The sequence below is a fragment of the Morone saxatilis genome, unplaced genomic scaffold (genome assembly GCF_004916995.1).
Source record: "Morone saxatilis isolate NCDOM2014 unplaced genomic scaffold, NCSU_SB_2.0 Contig12, whole genome shotgun sequence".
Taxonomy (NCBI): domain Eukaryota; kingdom Metazoa; phylum Chordata; class Actinopteri; family Moronidae; genus Morone; species Morone saxatilis.
This window is the reverse complement of record NW_023339674.1, coordinates 17,332,120-17,350,307: the sequence shown is the minus strand read 5'-3', so window position 1 is coordinate 17,350,307 and position 18,188 is coordinate 17,332,120. Positions and strand designations below refer to the sequence as shown.

Genomic DNA, 18,188 nt, shown 5'->3' with positions numbered 1-18,188 from the left:
AAAGAATTCTTGTCTAGAAAACCGTCTCATTATTTAGCCAACAACATTGAAACATATGCATTAACACAAAAGACAAGTGTAATTTAAAATAAACTTTGTGAATTTATTGTTTTATACTTACTCTTACACATCATACAATCCTAAATCTTGAAAGAAAAACAAAATAAAAAGATATCTGGTGGTGTTTCTGGGGGACTGGAGTGCCAAGGGACAAGAACTACAGCTCTGTGAACATTGTAGATTTCATTTGATGTCCCTCAAGCTCATCTTGAAAGACAGAATGAATCAAGTCATTTGTCTTTACTTCTGCAGTGAAACTGAATTTCAACCAGATTCATCACAACTGACAGGTCCATCATTATTATCAATCAAAACCCTCGCATGATGAAGACACTGATTATGAAAGGTTGTGCTAAAGACTAGATTGAAGACATTAAAACTCTATCAAAGCAACAGAACAGACGGAAGAAAAAGGTTTATGTACTGATAATATCTAGATTATTCAGGTATGGTTGCCCTAATTGCTGGTGTCAGTCAAAACAATTTTAGTGATCCAACGGTCCCAAATCACATGTAAGAAAATTGGGCCTGCAACGTCTGCCCACAGTCAGTCAATATCAGGGTGAAGTAGTCTGATAAATGACATTACAGCTGATGTGAATTCTGGCGATTTACATTCAAACTGCTCATGTTCATTAAGAAAACAGGGGGTGGGGTTTGATATGAGCAGTCAATAGAAAACAGCAAGCGTAAATCATGAGATCCTCAAGATTTACATAGCTGAACAATCATCCCAAGTACAGGACTTTTTCTCTGAAAGGTCTTTCAATTTGGAAAAGAAAACCCAATCTTTTGTAGGTGACACTATTTTGTAATGGTCAACCCAGCAGGCGAGCTTGAATATTCTGAATATATAAGATACACTTTAGGGAGCATCAAACTGCAGAGCTGCTCCAAACACAATTTCCCCTTAAATAGGACAATTATTAATTTACTTGTATGTAATAGTCACTCAATAATCCCCATTAACTCCTTCTGAATTTCAATTTTCCACTAGTGGTGATTAAATCACAGCAGGGGCTTTAGATGATCAACTCATTCATGGTCAACAGTCTTGCTGTTGGCATGCCAAATCACAAGACTAATTAGACCTGTCCATCATCACCACTAGGACTTAAAACAGGAATTCTGATGAAGGCCAATTTTCCAATGAAAGGGGTCCGAACTAAAGTTGACCAGGTCCAACATGATGTTCTGTGTATACAAGGAAAAAAGTGTCATTCACTTCCAAAGCATTCCATGTTGGCTTATTTTGAGAATGCATACGCCCATAAATCCCAGCAACTTCTCTACAGCTCCTTCATAAATATTTAATGATCAAGATCAACCAGCATTTACTAGGAAAGCTTTTGATAATGAAAAGACAATACCACAAATGTCCCTCTACATCTCATAAGGGGCCTTTTTTAACTTCCAGTAATATCACTATACTATGAATAGACTTCAGTAACAGGATAAAAGCATGGACTGTGTAATTCAGCGAGGTTAATAAAGCTAACAGGGGGTTGTTAACAATCTGACTAGTATTGTAGAATAGAAGCCTGTAGGAGACACTCATGGTAGAGCCAGTTACTGAGCATACTTAATACATTACATGGGCAGATGATGGTGGTAAATAACTTGTAAATAAAAAGGGGAACAAGATGGAGAAAAAAAATAAAAAATGAGTGCCATTTCTGACACATTCTTTTTTTGGGGGATAATTATGAAAAGCACTTTTATACACATAGTACTATTCTTCACCTTAGTCCCCCACCTTTATTATCTGGCAAAAATCTACATTAAGATTATACTATATGAATAGGAGCCATATGGTATTTACATTTGGAGGAAAAAAAACAAAAAACTGTAGAGTCCTGTTAACTTGAACCTTAGGGTTTCAGCCATGCATTGTGCTACTGCTGTGTGGCTTTTTAAACATTCCAGCTTCATTTCAAACGGTGCAGTCAGTTACAAAACAGTAACTTGTATGCTCGAACTGCACACATGCATGTAAATTTGATCTTCCTAGAAGAAGCTAGCTAGAAGCGCTCTTCCTAGTAAGGACTCGTCTGAATCTGAGCACGTCGTAAAAGCGCAGCACGCAACTCTGCAGCATTGCAACAATCTTTACTTTAGCTGAGCAGAAGGTTATCAATGTGTAGAGGAACTGCGAACCCAGGTCAGTTTTCATTCAGCATGTGTCAGTGGTCTGCTGGTGGTTAGAGAAACATGGAGCTTCACTCTGACTCCATGGAACAGAAAAGGGCATTCAAGAAGAACACGCCGCCGCACTAAAACAGAACGTCTCATCAACTGAACAGGAAGGCTAATTCTTCAGCGAGCCTGCTGCACAGATCAAACTATAAACTGCAAATGACCCAGATGCTGAACAAAACTGAGTAGGGGTGGCACATTAGTTTGTGCTCTGCAGTTGACACACTCTGTTGTGCTTTGTTACTAAATCCAAAACAATGGACATTTTACTGCACAACTGTAGTTGTAAGGGCTTAACTGGACTCTACTCCATAATGTCAGAGCTTGTGTATTTTTTATTCAATAGTTATATAATCAAGATGGAATTACTTAAATATAATTGAAAAGGTTAAGTGCAAATCTTAATGATTTGCAGACACATGCTGCCAATCCTCCAGCACAGACCAACCAAACGATAAAAAATAAATAGAATGCAATCACACAATTCAAGCTAACTACAATATATTAATATAGATCTTCTGATGTCATACGCTCATTAAAACAGAAAAAAAAAATGAAATAAAATAAAAACACAGAATTCAATCACTCAGTTAAGTCAAGGTTCTCAGTTTACCCTACCCTTGCCCTCCCCCTACCTTCCCCCTTCATTAACTGTTCATGCACCCAATATCAGTATGATAAGTCAATATATCAAAGAGAAACATTTCTGGAAAATGCTGCGACTTGGGAGTTCAACATGTGGTGACCCATAGAGTAAAGAGTTGGGAAGAAAAAAAATGCCAATTTGACAAGAAGTTGACATCATTTTCAATCTGGGAGAAAACAATTATATTTGAAAGCCCTTAAAAGGTCTTGCTGATACACAAAATCTCCCAGTTAGGTTATTTTTTTAAAAACTTGCTAGACCTTAATTGAGCTCTGTGTCATTATCCAGGCTGTGACACATTCTTTAACAGCTTACCCCCGCCTCATTTCAACTACCTTAGAGGGATTGTATAAAAATAAACTCACACGATCCCCCAAGTTGAGAAACAAAAAGGGGTAAAATCAAATGCCTTCCCTCCCCACAGCAACACTAATGTCCACCAAGCCCCTATGGCTCTCTCCCCGACTCTCAAGCAAATGTGCACACACACACTTTCATACAAACGCGCGCACACACACACACACACACACAGAAACACTCAGGTTCAGCCGCAGTCACTAGTGGAGAGAGAGGGAGATGCTAGTAAGGGAAGCGTCTGGACAGTGGCTGCGACCTCACCATCCCACCCCGCCCGTCTTAGACTACCATGAACAAATGAAGCCATGATATCAGGTGTTTTCATCCAAGTCGCCATTGTTCAAATTCACAAAGTCAGAGACTTTTTTTGCACTCAGTCCTCATAACTTCTGAATTTTCTCAGCCACCACGATGGGGTTCTCCTTGCGTATGCGGGCAGCAGCTGCACTCCGGTAATCATAGGGACAGTCGTGTTTGTCAGAGTAACGGTGAATGGCACAAAACAGGTTGCCGCAGCGACAGTCAAAACCTTCAGTGAGGAGAAACAAACACGGTCAGTCAACATAAAAGCTTTATTATAAACATTATTATACATTTAAAGGGTTTGCACACTAGTTCTTGTATAGAGGACAGGTGTTGCTGCACTGACTTCTATGAACTGATATGGTAATGTTGCTCTTAAGAACCAACACTGCAACTCAGTTCAACTATGTCCTGAGGCTACTGCCATTATCAGGCCACATTTTTACATGCATACTGAGAATTTTGGTGATGGTCAGGCCTAAAATGCAAATCTCATTCATCATTTTTCAACATTAAATTGTGCCTGCAGCCTCCTTTGAGTTAATCCAGTTGGGCAAATATCTGAAGGCCAGCAGTAGACTGCGAAATGCACCACTAACCTGCAGTATGTTGCTCTCTGTACCAAACAAAGAAACCCCATTGACTAGGAGCTGGATTTTGTAATGTGGGTTACATGCTCTGCTATGGGAGTTTTTGGTTTGACAACAATTGTATCTACAGAATTTACAAGTATGATGAGATGAAACGAGTCAAAAATGCTTTGTAGGCAGAGAAAAAATTACTACATTACCATGCAAGAGTCATGCTTAGACACAAGTCACAGCTCAGATAAGATAGTGGATATTTCAAAAACTCAATTAAATTTCAATTCAGTTGAATTGTATTTGTATAGCACCAAATCATAAGTTGTCAGGACACCTTTTAAAGTGCAGCTCTAGACTATACTCCATACAACATTGCCCAACTGTTAAGCAACTGTAAATGTGTGCATCTGCTGTTTATTGTGTTTGTAAATGGTATCAGACACTGAATGAAAACAACAAGGTGCCTTTAGTGGGAACACCACAAAAGCATTATGAAGTGAACCTGACCCAGCACTCTAGGTGACTTGAGGGGAAAGCTTCTGGATCAGTGGGTTTAAAATCAGAAGATGATGCATCTATCTCAGTATCCCATGAATATCACCAGTTTCTAGATTCAGAATACAACCAGACTCACATCGTATTATTATAACAATTTAAGGGACTGCGTTCACAAACAGTCGTCTCCGTGTCGGGCTGTCACTTTTTTCTCTCCAAAAAAATTTGAACACATTTTGAATGACACAATTTGTACTAATGAATTCCAAAAAACATGGTACAAGTGTATGACACCACTCAGGAAAACGTAACGTAAAGACTACTCGGGGGATAAGACATTCGCTCCTACCACACCATGGGGCCATATATCTGCATATCCTTGCATATAAATCTTCCTATCTTATTGGTAACGGCATTTTTACAAGCTTCTGGCAAGTGGCCTGCTGAAGCTGAGTGTGTCAAATTGTAACACTGAGATGAGGTTGTGTCTCCGCTCCGCTGCCTCACTTGGGTGGCAAGCAAACGTTAGCAAATGAGTCCGCAGATTTGTTGTGGCTGTAGAGTTAAGACACCTGCTACAAAGTTGACAGAAGCTTGCTTCTCAGGCGCTTTCGTGTCGCAACTGTCTGCTCAGGACGGCTTGGCTCCATGCTTTCTACACTAGTGTCCTCCATTTTGTAGTAAACAACATAACATTACTAGCTTAGTTTACTGACAGGTCAACAGGGTATGACATAGGTCAGGCTGGAGCGCCCTCTGCTTACAAGGCAAACTACTTCAACTTCTTTTGTGCTTATAAACAGTACATTTTGAATTAGAAACAGGTCATTACACTTTGAAAATGAACCATGTTCAAACTAATTTTCTGATTTCACATAAAAAGTGACAGCCCTGTCTCCTTGGATGATGATTATTTTACTTTAGTTTTACAGAGACTTCTGGCAGTAATGGCTCACCTTGTACTATTGTGACACACAATGTGAAATACCCAACCTGCACAATAAAAGCGCTAAGACAAAGGTTATGAGGTGACAAGGTATCAATGACAAGCAAAGGGTGAGTTAAACAAAGTGTACAGAAATTCAACTCTGCCTGGTTGTGACTGTGAGGTAAGTGAAGAATCCCAATAAAGCGGGTTTCATGAGTCATAAACATTTGAACCATATCAATAGTTAAGAAGAGCTCTCTGCTCAGTATGTGTGTGCAATAACTCTTTTCTTCCTTACCAGTAAGGCCCACTTTCTTCCGGCAAGCAAAGCAGCGGTTCTTTTTCTTGTTTTTATCGGGAGTTTGGTCATTATCAGACAAAGCCTGTGCTGCTTCCCCCACTGGCTCTGGTGGGAAAAAAATACACAATAGTCACAAGTGAATTAATCAATTACTTGTTCAAATATGAACTTGTATACAGGGATAACTACAAGTTTAACATGAATAGGTAAAATACTAAAACAAACAACCAGAAGTACAACATTGAATAGATCAAATAAAAGGGGTTAGTTCATTACTAATTTAGTAATGAGGACAGAGAAATGATATAAATCCAGTGTAACTGAGATGGTATTAAATAGCTTCTTTTGTATCTCTTCATCTCTCTTTCAGGGCCCATTCCAACCACCAAACCACGTCTATTCAACCTCTCCCTGTTTACACATTCAGATGGTGGATTCCCGATATTAAAGGGCTATCCCAAAGTGTGATGTGGAAATAGACAATAAAACCCTTCAACATCACGTTTGCATCGGTGCCAACTTGAAAACTCCATTACCCCTAAACAGAAACTGTTTGAAAAATGAAAAAGAAAAACATACTTTACATTTGGGAAGCATCATCACAGAGTATAATGTTTTTGGGAGTGTTTATGGGACATGCTTTTGGGGATTACTTATAATAGAGTGCAGTGCTGGGCAGTATGACAAAATATTTTTAGCACAGCATTTTTGAGATTCTGGTGGTTTCACGGTATATTACAGTATTTTCTTTTGCATGGCTGGGCTTTTATATGGGTTTATAGTGGCTTATTCTACTGTCAGCAGTACATAGAATAAAAAAAAAACATTTAATGCCACTGTGTGTGCAGAATGTAAACCATTTTACGTAGTAAAAACAGAACTTTTCCTTAATAAGTAGTGCCCTCCACTGCTGTGAGTGTGACCTACTTCATGTGCATGGTGGGTAGATATTGATTTGGGAAAGGAGCACTGTTTTGCAATGTTTACCTGTGCTGTTGGAAGTACCCTCCTCCTCTCCCTCCTCAGCCTCTGCTCGATCAGAGTCTACAGCTCCTGAATCCTGGGAGATGCTCATGGCTGTCATCTGTTGAGTTACTGGACTGGGGGAGCTGGGACTGACATCACAACAAAAATAAATAAATACATTTTAGACATTGGACTTTTAATTTAAGAAACTCATTCATTTTGTAGTAATTGTATGTATCAGTGTATATTTTGTTAGGCTGTGTCTGTTAGCGATGCACTTCTCAACTTCAAGACAACCTAGATGCTCTTTTTGCCATCCAGAATGACTTAAAAAGTCTGAAAATGAAGTGAGCACAATGCAAACAACAAAGAAGACGGTTTTTCCAACTACAGAAACACCACAAATAGCAGAAGAAATGTTGATATTTTGAATCTTGTTTTATTTGGCTGCATTAATTATCCCATCGTTTTGTTTGGTGACTGACTACAAATATCTTGGATCCGTTTCAGCATGCTGCCTGTAAACTATTTTGAGAAATCCCTTTGATGAGCTATTACAATCAACTTGAGAAGACACAAGCAACTACAAACAGGAGGGCCCTACAGAAGACGGGACAGTGCATACACACAGCACACAGCAAAATTAGCCATAATGACATTATGCAGACAGATCGGGCGCAAATCCCTTCTGATAATTCCAAAATTTCATCACACTGGGAACACATTACTGTTTGGACTTCTCTGTAGACATTCTGGGAAGAATAAACCCATTACTGGAACAACTTCTATGATAACTGGGCTCATTATAATGTGGGTAATCTCCGTTTTCCAGGAAACTCAGAAATCTAAGCATGTGTGCTCTGTATTATATTACACTACAGTACAATTACTGCTCAAATATTAAATCCTCTAGTCTTCTGATTTTCTTCTTCCATCCTGGTCTATTGTCCTTTTTTGTTTGGTTTCTTTCCAGCAAATGACAGTTACATACATCATATCATACATCATATAAAAAAAAAATCTACATATACTTTTCTAAACCATTACATAATATATTTTTTAATTCAAAAATAATTATTTATTGGCATAACTAAAGCAAACCATTCAAGAAAAAACAAAAAAGAAAAAGTAGGCCTGCAACAATTATTCAGCATTAAGCAGCAGTTTTGAGGACAGGCTTCAGCAAACATTACTCCTCAGTTCTTTCAATGTCAACTTTAAATAAACAAGAGAACTCTATGACATGTTTAATTTTGCCTTTTAAGGATGTCCCGATCCGATCTCAATAGTCGGTATCGGTGCCGATCAAAGCATTTTTACCTGATCGGTATTAGAGGACACAAGCACACTCAACGGGGACACTTGATTGGAACATCCTTACTGCCTTTGTTAACCACTACAAAAAGGTGTTTCTGCTTCAAACCCTCCAGAAATATCAGAAGACTTGGTGAAAATTTGCAAATCAAACTAGAAATCACTGGCCAGCACTACCAATTAACTAACCAACCACAATCAATCAATCAATTTTACAGGTAAGGTGCAACAAGACCTGCTTATAGACGGGTATGGTGTGTCATTTTACAAAGAACATGCAGTTTGTTTAAAGAAATGTCTAACACATAATCTCTATAACGGTTAATGTGTGCAGACTAAATTAAAATGCAAAGCAGACATTCTCAGACAGGCACCAAGAAATGTAAACAAAATGAGCCCTGAGAAACCTCTAAATGACAAAGACATCACATAAACTTTCAATTTAACATACTATATACATGCTGTAAAACATACACTACCACAGTCAGCTATGACTTTGCATTGTGCTTGGTTGACAGGTATGCTAACGCTTGCAGATATGTCAGATTACAGTACTCTTACTGCTTCTCCATAAAATAGCGTTGGAGACGTGGACAGCACACTGTTGTATATGAACGCCTTAAAACTGGCTGGAAATTTTTTTTATTGACTGGCAAAGAGTTCTTGCCAGAAAACTCAAAGTCATCAGGTGAAGTTAAAAATACCTGAGTGGCCAAAGGATTGTAACATAATCCCGGCAGGTTTTATGTTGAACAGTGAGATGTGAATATACATAGTAGCTGACCATCTCTGATTTCTGCAGAGGCAAGCTGATGTACTTTTAAGTGAAGGGACTAATGAGAAGACATTACAACACAATGTGCTGGAGCCAGTGATGAACTGAGTTACTATAGTCAATTAAACAGCCATTTGAACAATATAATCAAAGGTCCAATATAACAGAATGTATAAGAGGCCACAGTTTGAGTTTGTCTGATCAGCTTCTTAAAAACATTTCACAGTGAACACAAAATGCCATGTTTCTAATTTTACTTAATGAATGACATCAAAATGACCACCGATTCTCAATTTATTATCTTTTCTGCACTCTTTGGAACAATATGGGCCTGAACAAATTCCCCATCTCAGTCAACATACCTGGTCGTTTGTTCCTCAGGTGGAGTCCCCGCCACCTCTGTACTGGGTTCTGAGGTTGCACTCTCCACAGTCACACCAGCTGACCCTGGTGATCCTGCCGGTGATGTAGCAGCTGTGTGGGGACAGAACAGTCTGATAGCACCAACAAGACAGAACCTGTTGTTTTGGCCCTGAACATGGATGACTTTCCATTCGTTTGTAAGTATCGTATCGTAAGCCATTCATTGCTCGTGTTTGTCCACCATGATCAGATGTGTTTTGAGTTAATGTGAAACAGATGGAGATGTCACTCTCTTGCTTTCTGATGCCACAGTGTAGGCAGCTACTGCTACCTCTGTTCTCCAACCCCTTTTAGCAAATTCGAGTGCCCCCCATGGCTGTACAGTTTTTGAGTGACCCCCCTAGTTCCAACTTCCAGTTTTTCCCCCCCCCACCTAACAGACCCATATCCAGCACCCCACCCCCAGCTTTTTATAGGTCATGTCTCTCCCATCTTCCTACCTTTCTCTCCCGGGGGGCTGGATCGCCCCCCTCCCTGTTGTCTCTGCAGGTGTTCCTTGTAGCAGACCGAGCACATGCCGTTGGTGCGGGGGTTACCATAGAAACCACATCCCATAGTGCAAAGCATTGGCACCTGCGTCTGATTGGTCTCCTGAGCCATGCTCTGACAGAGGGGGTAAGGGGGATGGGAGAGGATATTCCTGAAAATGGGGTTGCACAAGTTAGTCAAAATGATTAGCAGTCCCTATTTGATTACATGGTTGTTCAGTTTTTTCAGCTAAAAGAGCTTGGAGACTGGCATTGGAGCAGGAGAGTAGAGTTGGAAAAAAAAATGTTACTTTGTGAACTTTATGGCCTACTGATTGTAACTGTAATGAAGGTTTGACTAACAGGTTCATACCTTCGTCAACCAAAATTAAAGCCAACACCACAAATAGTGTGACCAAGTCCAGTTGTGCCACAAAATCAGAACTGGACTTTATTCAAAATTTAGTCTGAATTATGTTTCTAAATTAATGTCAAAGACAAATCAATCTCTGACATCGATGGCAAAATACAACAGCAAATAAATACAAAATAAAAATGATCACTTAATAATGTAATGCTCCTCCTGTAACATCAGGGCAATGCGCCAGGAGTGTTGAAAGTAGTAAGCTATGGGATTGTAACAAAAACTAGGTGGAAAGCTTTTCACAGCAATGAAAACAAAAGGTACAAAGAAACGAGCACAGTTACAGTGTAAAAGACAAGTTACAGTCTGCGAAAACATGAGCTAGCTCAGCTAGTTTGTGCTTTCTTCCGCCGCACAGCAAGATGTTTTCATCAGGACAAAGTTAACAAAAAGGAACAAAAGCTAAAGACATGTCTAAACAAAACCACCCCGAAAACTTACACGAAACCCTCAAATTAAGCCGATGACTTGGCAAACATTAGCGCTACGTTGCTTACAATCTAGCTAAACAACTTACAGCTGACTGTCCCCAGTTTGAGTTTGTCCGCAGCAGAAAACAATTGGCGTCCTATGCTCGCATAGCTCAAAGCAAACACTGTAACATTAGCAAACAGCCACACTGGACGTTTTGTCTGACACTGGATACCAACGCAAAACGAAGGACAAAACTCGCCTAGTTGCCCTTCATCGTGACGAAAATCAAGACAATAAAAAAGTGCAGCGTCCTTAGCGACAAACTGTAAACAAATCTCATGTTTTAAATCGAATAAACGCGAGTGTTAGCAGGCTAACGTTAGCTGGACCGCTAGCACGATGAGCCAGCCCCCCTAAAAACAGCGTCCTAGCTGGTTTAAACTCGGTTACAGACCGCGGGGGGTCTCTCATATCGGTCTGAGGTGAAGACAGTACCTGAACGTCAAGGTACCGGGGGCTGTCGACGACCTGCGGCTTCAGGTTTGTACGAGTTGTGTCCTCAGCAGAGCGCGCGGCCTCCTACCCAGCGCTAGCTCGCGACATTCGAAACAACGACCATGACGTCATCCTCAGCATCGATTCCCCTTCAGTGAGACGAAGTCCACCACCCGGTGACCCCCCCACCAAAACAACGACAAACAAAACACCACGACAACAAAAACACTCAGAAAGGACACTTTAATGAATGTATTCAAGGCCAGGCACACACACATTGTGTTCAGTCAACATCTTATTGACATGCAGGCTCATTGTTGGTTCACTAGCTGCTTCCATGAACCCGTCGAGGTTCACACACAAAATACTGAGATTAAAATGGCAAATCTAAAAACAAGTGGAAGCATTATGAACTCTAAATCTCTTTAAAGGTGCATTTTTACCTCCCTCCTATTCTCACAAAGGGCATTTAGAGCCTTAAAATGATCTTGGTGTTGACAGGCAACACAAGTTTGGCTTAGTTCTGGGAGTGCTTTGAATCAATTTAGGCATTAGCAAGTCTTTTAAACACCAGCACATGCATAGAATCTTCAACAGATGTAAAGTACTTTTATCTCTTCCGAGATAAATGATAATATGAAATGATAAAGTGCACACGTTTTTTTTTTTACATTCTCTAAGGCCACAGGTCAGAGCTTTCAGTCAATTGATTTCCAGTAACTACTACATCAACACTTTAGTGTCATCAAATAATCAGATTTAGTGCATCTTGAAGCAAACACGATTACATGAATTTAAGGCATATTTCATTAAAGCAAGCATTTTGTTATATATGGTCCATCTACATTAACACCAATCTTCTGTCGCAGCATTGATCGGCTCATGGAGAAACACAACAAAGCCTAGTTGTGTGGTCCACTCTGCTCCATTGCCACATCTCCCTCTGCCTTCTCTGTGATCTGGGGGGCAAAAGGTCCCACCAGCCAGTTGAGTGGTGTGTTGTTTAGTAGATACTCCATGACACCATCCAGAGACTGCTGAACCTGGGAACAAACACATACTAGTATTACTTTCTATAAAATGACCAAACCATAACCAAAACAAATACTTGACCTCAAAAAGTTTTAGTTCTTGTAAAAAATATTGAAGTTACATATGTACATTACTAAATACAACATTGACTGTCCTAGTTTCATACATGCATATGAATGAGCAGACACCCCTGAGAATGGATGTTTGTTTATGTAAAGTATGCAGAAGATTGCGGTTTAATTCCTGTTCGATAAGACTCTGCAGGTATTATTTAAGCACCAATAAAAATGCAATGGAAGGAATAACTGTGTTAAGTGGAAATAAAATCAAATTTCAAGCACTAAACTATATTAAGATATGCTGATGCAGCTAAACCAAACACTGCAGGAAAGACAAGCGTGGTGCAATTAGTACTTGGGTCAGGTGGTGACGGCTCCGTTCCAGAAGGAGGGGTGTGATGGTGCTGGTGTTCCCCAGAGAGGAGTGCAGTTCTTCAGCTGATCGCCTTGCACTGGTTAGCTGGTCCTGGACTGCTCCTGGCAGACCCTGAGCGCTTGTCACCACATTGGAGCACGCTGACTTCAGCTGGTCACTCAGACTATGCACCATGGAGAGGACCCGCCCTTCCAGCTGCTGTGAACATAAAGTGGGAATAAGAATAGATATAAATTATAAACGTAGCATGTTAAATTGCAGATGATAATAAAGCTGTAACATATCAGTTGGTTAGTTTCCCCATCCTGTCCCAATCCTGATGACACAAATGAATGTCACTCCTGTCCCACATGGATATGTCGGGGCATTACAACACAATGTCAGCCTCTAAAATGCAAGTCTGATCTGCTGAATTTCAAGACTTTTCTTTTGTTCTTATCCCTATCATGCTCTGAGATTTCTTGGTTTGTTTGAGCAGTATTTCAAGCCACTTTGGAGCTGCATATGTACAATATATACACTGAAAATGCTGTGAAACGTAAAAATAATCTGGTTAGAAACCATTAAGTCAATTCCCAAATGCTTCAGCCCTGACCTCCGCCTCATCTTTGGTCCCATCTGGCTCTGACTCTGTCTGTCCAGCTCCAGCCTGCTTCTGCTTCCACTCTGTCCAGCGCTGCAGCAGCTGCTCGGAGGCTCCTCCTATCTGGTTACTGGCAGTACCCAGACTAGTACGGGCACTCTCTAGCAGGTCCAGAGTGCTGGTAATCTGAGCCACTGCAGTATAGGTGTTATCCCTGGCATGCCGTGCACGGACCAGGGATTGCTGTAGGGCTCGCTCCTGTACTTTGGCAGAGAGTTTCCCCAAGCGGACAAAGTAGCTGGGGCTGGCCGACAGGGTAGTCACCTCACCGGTGGCAGGTTCAGCCACTGCAGCTGAAAGACAACAGTGTTAATTTAGTATATTTTCAAAAGAGAGGTTTTATGTTGTAAGGTTATCTAGAATTCTTAACATTAAATATTTAGCACAATGGGCTATACACAGGTTTGCCAACTCGAAACAATATATTGTACAACAGTTATTCTTAATCTCTCCTTTTGTTTTTAACTGTTATGTGAAGAAATACACAAAAGAAAGTGAGTGTATCTAAATTTTGAAATTTTTTTGAGTCATAGACAGAGGGACAACTGGCTCACTCCCACTATGCCAACTGGTACATCTGTTGCATTTCGGGCTACTTGACTCTGCTAGTGTTAAAACACTCCTCCTCAGGAGAGGCAACAAGGCTCAGAAGCCACTTCACTCCTTCCAGTCATCATTCCATCAATGGAAGCTAAGGGATATGCAAAGTAACACTACTGCCGCACACTGTCTCCCCATGTCTCTGTTAATAGCCACTTTGGTGAGTCTGGTGGGCCTTTGCCACGGTAACCACCGAACAGATCAAAAGTCCCCCGAGTAATTCCATTATGGGTACTTTGCTGCTGCTGCTAAATACAGAGACATCTTTTTTACATCCATAATCAGGGAAGAGGACGGCCTCTTGAGTATTACTGCGATATTGGAGTACGGCAGGTTGTCCTGATAATATGACATCACAGTAGCAGGTGTCAAAGCTGCAAGTGTTGGAAATTGTAGGTGCTTTATGGGCCAAGTTCACAGAAGGGAAGTTCATTGTAATGTCCTGCCTCGCTCTCTATGAATAGCTACAGCCATTCATGTGCTCAGATCCAGTCACTGTGGTAGAATTTACTTTTATCATGACCACATCACCCTGCCTTGCCTTTATAATGATAGTTTATTTGGACAGTCTTTTAAAATTTGCTGTTTCATCTATAGATCAGTGAGGCAAAAACAGTGTGGGCTACTGAGTCTCATAGTAAATGGCAAATAGTGCAAATGCCAACGTTCATGCATTAATTAAGGAATAAATTAATTTTCAGTAAATGGCAGTGATTCCAGCTAAAATTTATAATGTATGAAATTAAGCTTGGAGTAATTTAAGGGAGTGATATAAGGCTAATTATTTTCCTCTTTAAAGCAAAACTGTGAAGACAAAGTAGAGCAATAGATACCACTGGCAAGTATTTTCATATTCCAATGTCTCCTATGTATCTTTTCATTGCAAATGCAAATTTAAAACAGTAATGTAAAAAACAACAAAAAAGGTTTATGAAAATTATTTAAAAAAAAGGTACATTCAGTGATCCAAACACAAACAGAAGTTTTGACCACAGGCTGGTAATAATTCCCACATTAATTGACCGATATATGTATAATCAAGGACTAATAACAAATCTATTTTTGTTGTTTTTTGCTGTTGTTTACACCAGCGTTATTTATAAGGCACTGCAATCAAACAACTCTAAAATATAATCAGCAGCTGAATTAGAATCATGAAAGAAAAACATGGAATACTTACTACTTTTCATCATATCTGTAATAAAACATGAATACATCTCAACTATATATGTGACTCAGACCCTTCATTTCTTTGTTATCTTATCAGCTTTAGAGTAAACATGGGGAAAAAGCTACACTACCTATTTACGATCATCTGATCTCATAAAAACTTGACAAACTGGTCACTGGTTGTCCATAAATAATTAATTGCAGTTTGTTTTGGCTTCATTTGATCCAACTGTCAAAACACACCTGTCTATACCTCAGCAGTAGACATATGGGTTTATCACCTCCTCTGCTTTTTTTTTTTTTATGCTTTCCACATTCAGATAGCTACTGACCCAGCTCCCTCTCTGTGAGTGGTAGGTTCTGGTCAACCCAGTCCTCGGATCGGCTCAGTGCCAGGCCCATCCCACTGCTGACCATCTGGCCCATCCTGGTGCCCATGGCGGTGAGGATACCTCCGCTGACTGCTGCCCGGGTCAGCTCGACACCGCCCATGACAGCCCCGACCACAGCATCTTTGGCCCCTGCCACCGACTGGTACACCATACCCACTGTGTCCGACACCACCTGAGGAAGAAAGAGGCGATTATGTGCCGTCCTCAGTGTAATGGTGGTGCTATTACGCATTTTCCTCATAGCTTTTATCCTATTGACAGATACGAGACTATTTGGCCTTCAAAAAGGAGTTAACAGAGCAAGTGATAATACAGAGTGCACCAGTATGAGAAGAAAAGGATGAGGTTGAGGCTGGGGGAGTTGTGTTTTTCATTGTGTTATTTTTTTAGGAGACCCCTGAGTGTTTTATTCTACTTATGGCGTGGTTTTTTTTAAAAAGGGGCAACAGTAACTGTTTACATATTGTGAAGAGTAAATATTGTTGCTATGGTTACCTGGAGTAAAATACAACTGGTGGACTTATCTAGAAGGCTAGTTAATGACGGGAACCATGTTTGAAGTGTCTTGATACATAATGTACGTTATCACACATGCTATAACAAGTACAAGTCATAGTTACTCTATGAGCCATAGTAAAATCAAGGTTAACATTATACATTAATCAATCCAAATGCACAGTAACAAGGTCGAGAAAGAAGATCAAAGGCAGACGAAGTAAAAGAGTGAAATGTATTTTTTTTACTGTAGCATGTTTTTTTGTCTGACCTTGTCTGCTGGTTTGTGAAGAATAGGCAGATTCTCCTCCATCTTATCCAGTCCTTTCAAGGCGTACTCATTTACTGTCGCAACTGAAACAGAAATTAATTTAAAAGGAAGAAGATTAAAAGTTTTCATCCCTGCTAACTATAAAAGTGGTAAGTAGCACAAAGCTCCAAAAACAGTGACCGTTTTAATGTTTACAGTGTAGCAAAAGCTGAAAGGGTTTGAAAAATCTGGAAACTCTGTTCTTAGAAGAAGAAACCCTTTTTTTTATTCTTGTCATTTTCTAGCCCAGAGGTAATAAGTGGACCTGACACAAGTTTCTCACCTTTAATATGCAACAAGCTTGCAATATTCTTCTATAGTACATTTTACAGTTTGTGTGCCATCATTGCACACGTATTACATCATATTTTGCACAGAGAAAAGAACCTACGCTGTGGTTCTATAATGTCCAAAAGAGGCTTGGACCCCGTGGTGGCAGCTGCTCCCAGGGTTCGGACCCCGCTCTCTGCTGCATCCATCACTCCCTTCAGCAAGGGCACGCTGTCTTTGGTGCTACTGTAGGCGCTGGACACCACCTCGCAAGCTGAACTGACCAGAGGTAAATTGCTCACTCGGGACACAACATTCTAGGACCAAAAAATAGATTACTGTCAATGAAAGGACATACAAATTGTGAATTACAATCCTAACTGTGTAAAAAAAAACTCTTTTCAGCATTCTGGGATTATGATTGATTCCCCACAGTAGCTTATCAACATGAAATTCTAAGCTTCAAACGAGTTCATAATATGCCTGGGTTTTGTAATAGGTGTCATTTTGGGTCACAGTGCTCCTCACCTGCTGGTCTCCATTAGCCGGTTCTGCTGCTGCAGCTCCAGTCTCATTAGTTTTCCCGCTGTCTGCCATTGTGACTGTTGGATTCAATCTCTGACATGGAATATAGAGTGTCAGAAACAGAGATTCACCTTTCATTGCTCGGTATGCATGATGAAATAAATCTTCCTCTCTGATATTCTTTGTTTAAGTGGCAGATACACTTTATCTTGCAGTGAAGCAGTGTGTGTTATGAATTTAGAAATGGAATCGCTGTCCTGTCAGACGGTTTAATAATATAGGCAGCGAGGCAACTCAACCATGTTAAATTCATTTGTCAACACTATGATGCAATGAGGATGAAACTGCACTTAAAATACAAAATGGTGCAGCCAAGCAAACAATTCAAGTCTCTACACTATGGCAAAGTTGATTTCTGTCTTTCTTGTTAACTTCCAACAGCTATACTTTTGGCATTTTTTAAAACTGTATAGCATCCTGAAATAATAAAGTCTTAACAGCGTCAACATTTTGCTCATGAAAATAGGAATTAATGAGGCCAGTGTAGGATCAATGTGTAGTATAAGCATGGGTGAGTTATTCATTTAAACACATTATTTTCTTATTATTTTGACTTTTTGTTTTGTGATTATCTTTGTGTCAAAGTAAACTTCAAGTTGAATGAAATATATGTCAGAATAATAGCACATCTCAGTAACTTTTGAAGTCATTATTGATGGTAATGCAGACGAGTCAAAAGAATAATTTCTTCCTCTAGATTTATTAAAAGAAATGTATAACTATTTAATCAAGATGTCAGAAGTTGAAACACAAACAAGCCCGGGGCTCATAGCTGAATACTTAGTATGTGCACAGTATCCTGTAAAACTACCGGTTTCTCAAAGGGATGCTTGCTTCAAGGTGATGATTGCCACAACATAAAAGGAATACAGACACGATCAATTATGAAGGAATCCTGGGGACCCAGAAGTTCGTCTCATTAGAAAATATAGATTAGAGTCAAAGAAAGACCATGAATAATGCCAAGAACTATGGACCAGCAGGGCACTAATGCTGGTGATTGATTGTTCACAAGCTCACATGAAGGCATGCAGGCAAAATGGAACTCGATATAATTTATATCAAGTGAAAAATGTTCAATGAAATATTGAGCCATACGGCACTTGTG

The 18,188-nt window shown here is 40.0% G+C and overlaps 2 protein-coding genes across 6 annotated transcripts in view; both read right to left on the bottom strand.

Annotated features, from left to right (window-relative positions):
• Positions 1–79: 79 nt before the first annotated feature.
• Positions 80–11,291, bottom strand: zgc:77486 (uncharacterized protein LOC405808 homolog). Of its 4 annotated transcripts, none has more exons than XM_035652970.1 (6): positions 11,149–11,291; positions 9,789–9,988; positions 9,288–9,399; positions 6,858–6,985; positions 5,868–5,975; positions 3,640–3,788 (listed from the first exon to the last, which is right to left on the bottom strand). In XM_035652970.1, the coding sequence occupies exons 2-6, from the start codon at positions 9,946–9,948 to the stop codon at positions 3,640–3,642; spliced, it is 657 nt and encodes a 218-aa protein (XP_035508863.1). In that variant the 5' UTR covers positions 9,949–9,988; positions 11,149–11,291. The 4 variants fall into 4 exon arrangements, with proteins under 4 accessions (XP_035508866.1, XP_035508863.1, XP_035508865.1 ...); XM_035652972.1 differs by having other exon boundaries at positions 9,789–9,951; positions 11,149–11,281; XM_035652971.1 differs by lacking the exon at positions 11,149–11,291 and adding an exon at positions 10,757–11,030.
• An 85-nt stretch (positions 11,292–11,376) lies between these two features.
• Positions 11,377–18,188, bottom strand: part of plin3 (perilipin 3) — a 9,141-nt gene continuing 2,329 nt past the window's right edge. The window contains exons 2-8 of one of the 2 annotated variants that reach the window (XM_035653894.1): positions 17,024–17,113; positions 16,617–16,812; positions 16,187–16,269; positions 15,361–15,592; positions 13,211–13,551; positions 12,595–12,813; positions 11,377–12,191 (exon numbers count right to left, since the gene is read on the bottom strand). In XM_035653894.1, coding sequence (XP_035509787.1) covers positions 12,051–12,191; positions 12,595–12,813; positions 13,211–13,551; positions 15,361–15,592; positions 16,187–16,269; positions 16,617–16,812; positions 17,024–17,092 — 1,281 coding nt within the window. In that variant the 5' untranslated portion in view covers positions 17,093–17,113 and the 3' untranslated portion in view covers positions 11,377–12,050. The remainder of the gene's footprint in view (positions 12,192–12,594; positions 12,814–13,210; positions 13,552–15,360; positions 15,593–16,186; positions 16,270–16,616; positions 16,813–17,023; positions 17,114–18,188) is intronic. The other variant, XM_035653895.1, reaches the window with a different exon arrangement.

Excerpts from the sequence above, each read along its gene's own strand:
- zgc:77486 (XM_035652970.1), bottom strand. The coding sequence starts at position 9,948 with ATGGCTCAGGAGACCAATCAGACGCAGGTGCCAATGCTTTGCACTATG. Across the intron at positions 5,976-6,857 it reads GGGTACTTCCAACAGCACAG|AGCCAGTGGGGGAAGCAGCA; the intron begins GTAAACATTGCA and ends TTTTCCCACCAG. Across the intron at positions 3,789-5,867 it reads GAAGAAAGTGGGCCTTACTG|GTTTTGACTGTCGCTGCGGC; the intron begins GTAAGGAAGAAA and ends TCCTCACTGAAG.